At 42.7% G+C, this 13,408-nt stretch overlaps 1 protein-coding gene across 1 annotated transcript; it reads left to right on the top strand.

Moving 5' to 3' along the window:
* Positions 1-1,485: 1,485 nt before the first annotated feature.
* LOC104169504 (peptidyl-prolyl cis-trans isomerase F, mitochondrial) lies at positions 1,486-6,570 on the top strand (the record flags this gene model as incomplete). The annotated part of the gene is made up of 5 exons (XM_009710433.1): positions 1,486-1,516; positions 2,316-2,404; positions 4,613-4,709; positions 5,517-5,592; positions 6,020-6,570. Coding segments are annotated over 5 exons (429 nt in total), but the record flags the coding sequence as incomplete, so codon positions are not given.
* Between the last annotated feature and the right edge of the window lie 6,838 nt (positions 6,571-13,408).

Raw genomic sequence — 13,408 nt, forward strand, 5'->3', positions numbered from 1 at the left:
CTTCCAGCTTCGGCCTGGTTTTTCCTCCCTCTCCAGATGCTTATTGTTGGATTCTTAGTTTTCAGTTTTCTGAGGTACTGCCTCTTTGAGCTTCCTGCCTCAGGTGCGTTGAACGGTTTGCACCTAGCTCAGCAGCCAGCTAGCAACTGGCTCTATCGTTAAAAATTAAGTCTCTGAAATACTCAGCCATTTAAAGGCCTGAACAGGAAAGCTGCAGTATGCTCTGCTCTTACAAAAAGCACAGTAAGTGCGGAGACTTTAATTGTGGTATACCATGTATCCTTAGGGCCAGGCACCTGCCTCTGAGTAAATGTGTTGTGTTTGGGAAGGAATGAGCCCTGCACTGGAGAGGGAATGCTGATCTTCCGAATTGATCCCTACTGCGGGAATTCAGTCTGGCCTTCTGGCTCCAGCACCCGCATTGGGTCTGTATCAATAGATTTTTAAAGATGTGGTTCATAAGGCTTCTCTCTAAAAGAGTTTGCCTTGAGGCTAGAGCCCAATTCATTTTTGTTATTTAAAGTGTCATCATATAAATTAATTGGACCCTACTAGCTCTCGTGTTCTCAGGAGGTGGAGGTGGCATTTGAGGGAGTCATAGGTAAAAATATTGATGTTTAAGTTTCTTATTCATCAATGAGATTTAGTAAATAGTGGGATGGTATTATAAAAAATAGTATTACTGTTACTATATTTCTTGTGGCAGCACTTAATTTCCATGCTAAAGATTTTCAGTGTGCCTATTTATAGAAAATCTGAATGCTTTTCAGCATTGCCTTGAATCTTTGGCTAACTTGTGGTTAGATTCAGCTGCAAATTATAGGCATCCGAGGAAAGCATCCTAGGGAAGGAACATTAAATTCTTGCCACAGCCATACTGTTGCTAGGTGACTGCTGCTGGCCACTGTCCGGATATGTGACTAGATAAAACTTTGGTCTGTCCTGGTGTGGCCACTTTTATGTCGCTTTTTCTAGGCAACTATAATACTCCACTTTTTTAAGATTAATAAAAAATGCATACTAATCACAATCAGAAATTTTTGTTGGTAACAAATGTGTATGTAACGTCATGGGCTGATTTTGATGTACAGTTTCTGCTCTTGTTTTTCTTTTGCCTTTTCTGCAAATTTCCATAGATGGCTCTGTGCTAGGGAGACTTTGGTCTCTCCAGTTGTATCCGAACTGGCTTTGATCCTTGAGATCCATCGTAAAGATTCATCTTAGTTACTGCTAAATTACCGTGTTGATCAATGAAATCATTAGACGCTGCTCAAGTTGCTCTTCATTAACTGGCCAAAAGTTGTGCTGAGAGGATATTTTTAATTACGAGCGAAATGTTTGCAAAGTCTTAAGTTGTTCTTGGAATTCTGGGTGGCTTGTGATTTCAGGTGGGAAGAGGGTTCAGCTGTACCAGCCTCCGGTGTAGAAGTTTTTGTATGTGTGTATGAAAAAGCTGTCTTACTACTTTGTTTGTTTATTTAACAGCTGAAAGCTGATGTGGTTCCAAAAACAGCAGGTAAGGCAGCATCTCCAGAATTTCACACTTAAATATTTCAAAGTTTAGATTGTGATTTGCAGGAACAAGAATATTCTTTTACCTTTTGGAAACTATTTCCATGTTCCATCCCTGTTCGTTAAAGAGAGAAATATGATACGAACTTTGTCAGAACAGTGCTAGTGAGGAGTTATGATTTGTTTAGTTTGCATTAAAATCAGACACCAAAGAAAATGGGAAAGGGTAAACCAGAGGGATGGCGTCTCTTAGAGTTTCCAAAGAGCATGTAGGGGTTTGTTTCCCTGGTTGCTAGCTGATGAAGGGACTCATGTTAAGAAGTTTTTGTGTTTTCTCATGTGCTTCCTTCCTTATCTGCTTATTTACTGTTTCCGAGAAACTTGTACTTTTCTTTCAGTTAACAGTAGATGAATATCCTTAAAAACAAAACAAAACATCATCTTCACAATTACTATAGAGAGGAAAGACATACAAGTCAGAAAATGAAACCTTTAACTCCAGAGTGGTGGGTTTGGGGAGGCAGGGGAGTTAGAGTTCAGATCTAACAACAAAATAAAAGAGAGAGGATGTGGAAAAGGATTGTGTTTGTACCCTGTTCTGAGGCTAAACACGCTTTGTTTCCTTAGCTTTATAGCAGAGGCTTTTTTTTAAAGCATGGAAACAACTAATAAATCAATAATACCTTAAAGATACTATAAATTTTTTGAAGTGTATAAGCTTAGGGACATAGTTAATCTAGTTGTGTTTGATTATATTATGTATTATATATGGCAGCTTAATACTTTGTGCTTTGTTTTTACAGAAAATTTTAGAGCTCTTTGTACTGGTGAAAAAGGATTTGGTTATAAAGGATCCACTTTTCATAGAGTGATTCCTTCCTTTATGTGCCAGGTAATGTGTTGGTTTGTTTTTTTTTTTTTACTTTTGCTCTTAAATTTATCTGTATGTTATTTGTATATTTTTAGAACTAGTTAACTAGTAGTAATATTTTAAATGGCTCTGCTCTAACCTTTGCTGACTTCGGAATAAACAAGCGACAGTGTGACTTGCATTTCTGCTCTTTTTGTTATGGTTGTTGTTTAGCATATATTTCATACAAATAAATGTATATTATGTGTAGACTGTCTTCAAAAACCTGACTTAAGGCTTTCTGCTTTTGTATAGCAGTGTAGTTTAGTGTGGGACATATTTGGCAAAATGCTTGGGAGAAGAATTTGTGGGTAGAATGATAATCAACCTCGTATTCTAAGTGAGCTAAGAAAACAATGTGTCCATTTTTTATTCCTTGTTTATAAACACAATAGAAAATGTATTTTTTTTTCTGAACATCTTCCTAATATGGAGGGGAAGAGAGAACCAAAAGGGTTGGTTAGGGTCGATTTTTGGGATGACACACCTGAAATGGATTTTGTTTTGATTTAAAGGATGAATCTTTCAAAATTCTGATTTAAAGTCCATGCACATTAGCAATTTTTTCTTAAACGGCAGCAACAACAACAATAAAAAAAAAAGAAACACAAAAGGAAAAAGCCTTTCTGAAAGCCTTTTTTGTACTGTGCTTGGGAGATGAGCAGGATTTCAGCTGCTGTAGTGCACTTCATTGTATGATCCCTGGTGGTCCTCTCTTCCCTTAGAAGAAGCTACATTTCAACAACATTGCATCGTAGAATGGCTCTGTAAAAAATTTGAGATGAAGGTTATAGCAAGCATGCTTTATTTATTAACTGATGACTGTGGTGGCCCCCCTCCTCACTTTTTTTTTTTTTAAGCGAACAGTGCAGCTGTTACAAGAAAAGGCCCTGATCTTATGACCTATTTCTAAGAAGAGAAGCGGGACAAGTGCACTGTAAAGCACCTATTTTCCTGCCTTTGAAATGCAAACTAAGGTTTTGTGGTACTGACAAAGGGACAAAGTTTAGAAGTCTTGCTGTGGTCTGAAATACATAAATCAAAGAAAAATAGAAATCCTACTCTCAGTTCTGCTGCTAATTTGTGAAGTTTTGTGTAAGTCTGTTCTCCTTGCCCTCCCTGTTTTGTTCCCACAAATGGACCCAAAATGAGGATACTAGGTGGTTGACTCCTTGGTAAGGTGACATGATGAATTGATGTTTAGGAATTACTTGGAAGTCATTACTGACATGAAAATACTGTCATGAGTTTCACACATTTTCAAGTGAGAGGAAACAGTAGAGGCCTTTCCACTTGTTGAGATGGAGTGTTAAGATGATTCAGGCAGTTGGTGTAGCCTAATTGAAGGTCATCATACCCAGGACTCAGCAATTCAAATGCCTCCACATGGCATGCAGTGCATGCTTTTGGGACTGCGTAGGAGTAGCTGTAACACCACCTGTAATAGAGTACTCAAGGTCAGAACGGGAAGATGAACATCACATGAAATACTTGTTAGGTAGGAGTTCTTCGCTGGCATGGGTGGTGTCGCTTCTGGGAAAGGAGACGGCAGATTGCTGGAAGCAGTGTTTAGTAGCCACCTGTGTGAGTTGCTGTGGCTGGGTTGGGTTTTTTTGTTTGTTGGGTTTTGTGTGTCTAACCTAAGACAGGTGGTCACGTCTATCCCAGCAAGCAGCATGTAGCTGGGGGAAGTTTAAAATAGCTCAGGTGTAACACTTAAACAACAAAACCTAGAAACAGCAAATAGTAATAATAGAGATCCTGACCAGTGTTTATACCTGTTGGGAGAAAGAAAGGGAGGAAAAAAAAGTTCTGAGATCTTGCCTATGGTAATGAATTTGGGTGATTTTATTTTGAGGCCTTTGAGGTGTTTCTTAAAATTACTGCTATTTGTTGCATCACATCTGCGAGTAAGGCTGGTAACGCAGAAAGGTGGTTGTTGGAGTTACAGATGTCGGTTGGAGAATATCAGCAATATCTGGAGCAGAAATTTACTTTGAGCTTGATTGTATCTTCCTTCAGTTACATGGTTTTAAATCCTCATGTGACTGTACTCGTTCTTAACCTGAAGAAAATTTGCTGGTTTTATTACTTTTAAATTAGAGCAAGTGAGTGTACTTTCAATGGCATCACTTCTGATCTAAAATACTGCTTGTGTGCTAGTAAAATTAATAGCTATTTCTGTTTCAGGGTGGTGACTTTACAAATCATAATGGAACCGGTGGAAAATCCATTTATGGCAGTAGATTTCCAGATGAAAATTTCATACTTAAGCATGTAGGACCTGGTAAATAAACATATTCTTTCTACCTTCTGATGACTATAACGAAGCATTGTTTAAGACGACGTATTTTTAAAAAATAAGGGGTTTTTTTAGATGTTTGGGGCACTTGGTAGTTACGAAAATACCAAGGAAGTTTAACAATGCATTGTCCCTAGTATGTGCTTATTTGTGTAGACTGCTGTACAAACACAAGTCAGCCAATAACAGGTGACATTGCCACTCTTACTATAAAAGGGACTGTGCGAAATAAAGTATGGGGGTTTTGTATTTTACTTACAAATTCTGCAAAGGTGAAATTACTGCTTTTATTTTCCTCTTTCGTAAGTCATAGTCTTCAATTTTTGCTTAGGTGATTACTGCAGAAGTGAAACAAAGTGATCTGGTATTTCTTATTTACTAGGTAACACAGGCACGTCCTTTTAAGCTCAAATTAAATCCAGAAAAAGTAAAGGAAAAGGCATGCATAAGAACATCTGAGTGAATCCTATAGTCTCTCTTTTTCGGATTGTTAGTTCCTCATCACAGGAAACTACTGCTGCTGTTGGACCTCAGTAGAGGTTAGCTGATGTTAATCGCATTCAGGACGTGTACAACTAATTACATTACTGACATTTTTGCTGTGGAAAGAAGGGAGGCTGGGCTGGAGGGAATAGTCAAAGACTAGAAGTTGGCATTAGAAATCATTTGGAAACAATGTGTGACCATCACATCTTCTGTTTGTCCATCTTTAGTCTAAATGTGCAGTGGAAAATTGTCTTCTCCATGGCATACTTGTTACACCAATCTAATAAGCTGCTGCTGTTGTTCTAGGTGTTCTTTCAATGGCCAATGCAGGACCCAATACAAATGGATCTCAGTTCTTCATTTGCACTGCAAAAACTGACTGGTAGGTTCTCAGCCCTGCATATTAACCTGATGAATTGATGTCTGGATTCCAGAGGGTTTGGGGTTTTCTTACGGTTTTTTGTTTGTGGGTTGATGGTGGGTTTTTGGGTGTTTTTGTGTGTGTGTTTTTATTTGTTTGTTTGTTTTTTTAAATTTGCAAATTACTTCGCTCACAATGGAAAATAAATTGTTTTGTGCTACTTGAGGGAGGAAGGGCTGAGGGTAACAAGGCCGCTCTCCCTCAGAATGCTTCTAAGGTCCAGAGCGAAAAGTATTTCATGTCACCTGTAAAACAGTTGTGTCTTTGCCATAGAGTTGATCAGCAAGTGAGAGCTATAAAGATCTGCTGACATCCCTTCACTGAGCGTGGTTTGGTTCAGTCTTTATGTTGTTTTAAGTAAACCTGCCTTTGTGTATTTGTTTTACAGGCTAGATGGAAAACATGTTGTTTTTGGGCATGTAAAGGAAGGAATGGATGTCGTGAGAAAAATCGAGAGCTTTGGTTCCAAGAGTGGAAAGCCCTCCAAAAAGATTGTCATTACTGATTGTGGCCAGCTGTCCTAGCCTTTTGCCCTACCATTCATGACAACTTCGATGCTGTGAAAAATGAATCATAAAAAACCTCAGACATTTCTGATCCCACGAGTGGCATCTGTGGAACCATATTTTCTATTTAACTTGATCCATCTTTTATACTTCTATTGAATTATATTGATTAAAAGCATAAAAAAATATCTGAAGCATGTTTTAACTGAGCTATCTTGGTAGTCACACTGTCACACTGATTTGGAAGAGTCTCATTGTGTTTTACCAGAAGTAGGACGGTCACCCAGAGCATATCTGATTGCAGTGTTGATACTGTTCTTAGTATTTGGATATTTCAGCTGTTAGAGTCGTGGTGGAGTTCACAGCTAAGTGTTCTATAGTTGGAAGTTGGATGTAAATTGAGAAATAGCATGTTTCCTTTGGTGCTAATAAACACCTATTCTGTTGTTTGTCTCATCATTTTGAAAAAATACTACTAACTAGTGCTCTCGAGGCTGTGTGCCACAAGACTGTCAAAACATTTTCTTTCTGTGTCTCAGTTTCAGTCTGTCCAGTAGAATTAATGTGTGGTTGTGGGGTTTTTTAAATTAATTCTGTTTTAATCTTTTTTTTTTTTGTAGTCTCAGACCACTGTTTAAAACTGAACTCTACCTTAACTGCTTCAATGAAGCAATTTGACTTTTGGGTTAAGTAGATTGCTTTAGGTTGAGTTAGCTTACGACTCGAGCTGTACCTGGGCAATAAGACCACAAATTAGCCAGAAGATGTGGGACTTTTTATTATGCAGCTGTGAAATTACTTGTGCGGTTCTGCTCGGAGATCTGGTTCTGCTCGGAGTACAGCACAGTTCTCAGTAGATAGCCTATTTTTGCACTTTGAGGATATAATCAGAGTACAGTGAGCTTGCTTGAGTGAGAAATAGGTTTCACTGCTTTTTTGTCCTATTGGTCCTGTGATGTCAGCCCACCTTGCATATTACTTGATTATGATTTCTCCTCATGCATCATCATCAGGAGTCAAAATTGGTCACCACAGAGTCACAAGGCCTAATTCGTGCAGCAGAATCTCTATTGTTGGGGTTGATGCACGAGAAGAAAAGAATTCAGCTGATCAGATAAACATGTTTGTTTGTATAAATCGATATGTTTTATGTGGTGTTCTTGAGCAGTAAGAAATGTTGGAACCTCACAACATCACTTTTAGAATCACTAAGGCTGTGAAGTATTAATGCTTGTGGGGAAAAAGCACTTGACTGGTTTTGTGCAATAATCTCTGAATCCCCCATTACTGAAGGGAAAAATAAAATGTGATGGCTCTCTTCAAATGTGAATTTACTTTCATTGCATTCTGAAAATACGTGGGTTTAAAACTATTTTGCACTGGAGTTTTTTCCACTGAGGGCTGCACTCTTGTGTGTACAAGGTAGCATTCACAGTGTAATTTAGCCAAAAACAGAATTGAAAAGCTTTTTATTCTTTCCACTATAGCTTCTTCATCTTTCTTTGTAGTATTTTTGAAATATTAATTTGTGCTGGTTGGGCTAATTTCAGTTTGATACCATAATGAGGGTTTTATATGTTCTCTTAATTTGTATACAAAAAATAATTAAATACAGTTCTGCCACAAAAAAAAAAAGTCTGTTCCTTCCTTGAAAGCAGGAGCGTGAGGAGCTGAAACCTGTTGTGTTTACTGGGACTATTCTGTTCTGTCCTCTTTGCGATGGGTCAGATCTCATTGTATTTGGAAGCCGTGCTGTTGTTCAGAGACAGCCAGCAAGAAACGGGGTAATAGTGCCATGCTTTGCCTCTCGTTCGTGAATCTAAAATATCTGGTATATGGAGGGCATTTCAGGTTTTGAAACTGTTCTCTTGTTCCATCAGTTTGCAGAGATAATGGGGAAAATGTAAAAATGTACTGGCTGTGTTTTTTGAATTTCTGAATTCCTATTTGAAAAGTTGGTAGTTCCAGCTTTTTACTGGACAATTGAGGAAGAGTTCCTTCCTTGCTGTGTGCTCAGAGATGATGTTAAGAATTTAGCATCTTCCTGTGTGTGACCGGTACTTGTAGACTGGGAAGCCCGGTGGAGAAAATGCTTTGCCACAAACTGGTCCATTTTCTCAGAACTGTGTGTTAAGCCTTAAATAAGTAATAGTAGTATGCATATTACAATGATTGCTGTGGCTGTTTGGGTGGGGTTTGTTCTGTTTTTTTAACATATGGCTGTGGTTGTTACAGGCTCATTTATGCCCTAACTTCTGAAGTATAAAAGCCAAAATTTTCCATCAAGGCTTGCAGTCTTGACTAGACAATAAATATTAAGACATGCAGTATCACTGTGATTAGTAACACTGGTTGCAATGCCTCGATGGGGCTGGCTTTGGTTTCCGGATACCAGTCCTCTGCATACTTTGCCAGAAGAAAGTCTTTGCTGCCCAGGTCCTTAGAGCAGTGTAACGTGAGTCTTAGTGTTTTGACAAACTGACAAATTTTTTTCTGTAAAGTATCTTCCTCAGACTGGACTTTTGTGGGGTTCTGTTCTTCCTGGTTTTTTGTTCTGTTTTTCACACACACACACACACACTCCCTCTTCCGTTTGTTTAAAAAGAAAAGGCACAGAGCTCTATTTCAGTATGTGTCTGCAGTATAACCCTGCAGCATTGCAAGAGCCTTCCTATGCTGAAGAGACCCGACTACAGCTTGTGCGAAGTACACGTCAGTTAATTATAAGAGATGATTGTGGCGCCACAGGAGACCAGAGCAAGGGTTGCAGGACGTCAGCAGGCTGGATGGCTGGCCCTAACCCTCTGTGGTCCTGTGGCTGTCAGTCTTGGGTGGGTTGTCCCCCTCTGAACGCAGCCCAAAGTCAGGATTGCAGTTCGTGGGTAAGTACACAGAAATCAGCCTTTGCTAGTAATCCTCTGCCGGGATGTAGTTTTCTACAGGATGCTAAGTGCCCGTCCCTCTTCTGTTAGTCGTCTCACATCACAAACAGCTTCTAGTAGAAGAGAGTTCTTCTTTTGCAGCCTTGCGTGATGGTTTTGTCAGCTTCGAGATGATGGCCTGGCACAGGAAGAGTTAGTGCGACCACTCGTTCATGACTTCCTTACTCTGGGATTTTGTACCTCTTCATAGCAAAAGGATTACAGTAAACTCAGCCTCACAGCTCTGTCGTGTACAGAAAAGGACTTGAACTTCTGAAGTTAACCAGTTTCGACTATGAGATAAGAAACTGCCTCAAATGCTTTTTAAAATACATTTAGATGTTAAGTCCCTTTAGTCTAGGTGTCCTCTGCTGGTAAAAAGCATTGATCTTAAGGCAGTTTGGAACGTGATTCATTTTAAGGCAACTGAGTAACTAAAGCATGCAGAGTAATTAATGTTATCCATGTATATATTAAAAATGTGAAAAATTGCTGCCGTACAAGTGAAGTACAGTGTGATTTTTCCATCCCCTGCCCGGTCATTTGTTACTTCCCTGCGGCTGCTGGCACAGCAGCTCCGTGGCCGAGCGGTACAGCAGGCGCTTGGCTGAGGGGCCCTGAAGTGCTGGGGCATCCCTGCTTTCCCTGTAGCAGAGGATTAGATCCGATCTTTGCTTTTCTGTGGTGAGAAATACATCTCCCCACCAAATGATCGGCGTGGAGATTATTTTTCCCCCCAGTGTGTTAGATTGTAATTGTCCAGGTCGGTTTGATCTTTGGCCGCTGTCGGCGGGCACAAGCTGTGTCACGGACGGGGTTCCCCCGGGGGGGCTGAAGCAATGGGTGCATTGCTGCCTGCGGCTGTCCCTGGCGGGTGTGAATGGTCCGCTCCCCCCGTACCCTTCCGGATGGACTCCCGTGGGGGACCGCGCGCTGCTCTCCCGCTCCCCACGAGATGGCACCACGCGACTGCTCATTGCGTGCTCGTGCGCCGCCGTGACGCGAGCGCTGACGGCTTCAGTGGCGCCTTTTCCTTAATAACCGCAGTGGCAGAGCTAGGGATCGCAGAGCGCCGCTAAGTTGGGGTGAGAAGCAGGTAGAACGGCAGCGGTGTTGGTAACAAACTGTCCTGTAGCTTCCTTTGAGCTGCGCTGGAGCAGGGGAGCTGCACTGCATTGCTCCCGAAGTGCCGAACGCTGCCGTTGCGCGCCTTGGTGGGTGGAAACCCTGCGATGCCTTGAGAGGCTGCTTCAGCTCCTGCCGGAGGCAGGGGGGGGATTAGCGGTGTAATGTCTTTCATAACCGCAACTGCACGTGGCTGTGATCTGTGGCTTGCTGAGGTGCGACGGAAGATGTAAAAATGGAGTGTATCGTCTGAAACACTTTTGGGGGCAACTACCGATTAGAAATCCCGCACAACTCTAGTAGGTCACAGAAGAGAAAGAAAGGTATTTGCTGTGGAGCTGTGGTTTTGAGATGAGCTGAGGGATGGCGGGTGTGCTACTGCAGGTTTTCACCGGGGTGTTCAGAATAAAAGTTTTCACGCTGGAGGAGAGGCCGGCACGTCCAGGCTGCCTCTGGGGTGAGGCAGGGGCACGCCAGGAAAAGAGCCCGCGGGGCGAGCTCCTCCGTGGCTGCCACTGACGTCCTTCCAAATGCAACACAAGTAAGAAATAACATGCTCAGAGGGCACCCTTAGGTAAAGTGCAAATAAATATACACAGAAAAAAATGAGTTTATATTTCAAAGTTGTTTCAACAAACTCACAAATGTTTTTGTTTAGTCTCATGCTTTAATTATTTGTTCCAGACTTTCTGCTTACATAAATTGCTTTCTTTGGTGCTAGACTGAGGCTATGTCTCTTTGTTTATGAAGTTTAAATGCTTTGAAGTCAAGACGTTGGAGATACAAAATGTCGTTCTCTTTTGTAATGCTGTATACTCTGCTTGTAGCAATATATCAACAATCAGAACCTCGAAGAAGTGAATTACTTAGCGTACAAATCATTTTAGGTGACGTTTCAAGGACAATCTGGATGTCCTGCTGCTAGCTGAGAATTTGTAGTTGGACACTTTCTACCCAATTTAGAAGTAACGAGGCTAAAAAGATACTGACCTTCAAGTGAAAAACTTTCAAACCTTCAACTGCAGATTTTTGTATTGAGTCTGACTCTTTAAAGACTTTGTATGAACCAGCTGATCACAGGTGAATTTTGGCCCAAAATCTTCACAGCCCAAAACAGTTTGTTGCTCTGTCGAACTGAAAACTGAACCTTGGCAACAGTTGTCCTGAGCCTGGATATTCCTGCTCCAGTTATCAGCTCTCTGATTTTCCCAGTACAGCTCCGGATACGCCTTTTCCATGTTCTCCTGCCTCCATGCGGTCCCTGCGTCTGCCAGGGGATGCTGCCCGGGGTGCACCCTGCATTAGCCGGGGGTGAGCTGGCAGGCGGTGGGAGAGAAAAGAGCCGCAGCACCGTGAAAGCACAGGTACCTCTCCCACGTAACCTCACTCTTCTTGCGCTGGTTGAGGCCTGGGAGCCCCACGTCAGGGCCCTGCCACCCCGCCGAGCCCCTGCCTCGCTCCCCTGTACGTGATTTCCATCCTGCGGGAGGGGACTGCGTAGGGTTTGCTTCATGTGAGTGAAACCGCTTTCTCAGCAGTACCCAGCTGGGCGATGGCAGACAGAGAGGCAGACGGAGATCAACAGCCGTTGTTTCTTTCCCCCCAAACTGCCAAGAGAAGGAGCTTCTGCTCCTGCACAAGATCACCCGTCATGCCCTGGCGTGACAGAGAGGTGGGCTTGGGGGAGCCATAGGACAGAAAGGCTGCACCTGGGGAAGCTTTGGGAGGCAAACAGGGACAAAGAGGTGGTTTTTTGTTTTGTCAGAGCTGAGGCCAGGCGTGTCAGGGACTGGCAAAGGTGTGATTTAAGTGCTGGGATGCCAGAGGACCTTCACTGTGAACTATAAATGGCGGAAGATGAAGGGACTTGGAGGCAATTGGACAAGATGGGAGAGCTCACTGTGGCAGGAGAGGGAGGTCGTTCTGTTACAGGGGAGCTGAATGAGGACAGGCTTGTTTGACTTCGGAGGCCGTGCCCAAATGGAGAAAGGTTTGAGGGACCTCGCTGCAGAAGGCCGTCAGTACCTGCTGCCAGATCTGTCAGTGGGAAAGGAGATGTCCTGGGACATAGCTGGAAATAAAATGTTGCTGGTGTTTTTGACCTGAGTTCAGTGCAACCATATCGGAGGTTAACGCTGTCGCCAAATTGCTTGTTATTTGTTAGCTGGTTAAGTGAACAAAACCCTAAAATTCAGTAATCACTGGAATTGATGAAGTTTGAGAAGAACAGAGGAAAACTTACTCAGCAGCACACCTCATTATCTCTCAGTAACGGAGCAAAACAGTCAGGTCCCAAAGGCTCCAGAAAAGAGCAGCATAAATGAGCAGGTAACTGGACTTCGAGCTCTAAAACTGTTGCTCCGGCCTATCTGTCCTCATCGAGGGGACAATTCTTCACCTGGTTTGATATCACACCATGCACTTTGCTTGATGTTAGCCCACGCTCACTATGCATATATATTTTTGAGGATTAAAACACAGATTATAGCTTGTGTGTAAATGTCAGTGTACCTCCAGCCGAACAGCAGCCCTTGCTGTGACTGCTTCAACATGTGTGTGTTTCAGCAGAGCACCTGCTTAACCGCAGGGACCGCAGCGGGTTTCTCCAGTCATCCTCCCCCCACCCTCTCCAAACCTGGCCACTGCAGCTGTGGGCAGGCGGGTGGAGGGTGAGGGGACAGGCACAGCCACCGCCCCGCGATGCTGCTCCTCAGGGCCACCTCCATGCAGCGGCAGGGCATCGCTGAGGTCTGCCCCAGCACAGGCTCGAGAGAAACCATCCCTCACCAGGCGGGAAGGAGCAATGGCTTCATGGCATTCGTTATTTATTAGGAAGCTGCATTTCTTTTTGCCTCCATATCCCAGACCTGGAGGTCTGAGGCAGGCAGGTCCGGCCATGTGGGTTGGGGTGCAGGGCTGGACCAGGGATGCTGCTGCGGGTCCGTCCTTCTCCAACAGGTCACTGTTTTTAACTGCCCTTGAGAAACATTAGTGTCAATTCCCGGTTCTTTTTACCAGCCAGGAAAAAACCCATGTAACTGGGGAAAATAGCTGACTGTGTCTTTAAGATGGGGTCAGGGAGAAGTTAAAAATGTGCAGATACAGAGGTTTGGGGGGGAAAAACTCTGTCACTGTTCTCATTTTCACTCACCTCCTACTTAAAATTCATCCAGGAAGGTAGGCAGAGGAACACAACAGCTGCTAAAATTACTAGGTGGAAATCAT

The sequence above is a fragment of the Cariama cristata genome, unplaced genomic scaffold, assembly GCF_000690535.1.
Source record: "Cariama cristata isolate BGI_N322 unplaced genomic scaffold, ASM69053v1 scaffold21371, whole genome shotgun sequence".
NCBI classification, from domain to species: Eukaryota; Metazoa; Chordata; class Aves; order Cariamiformes; family Cariamidae; genus Cariama; species Cariama cristata.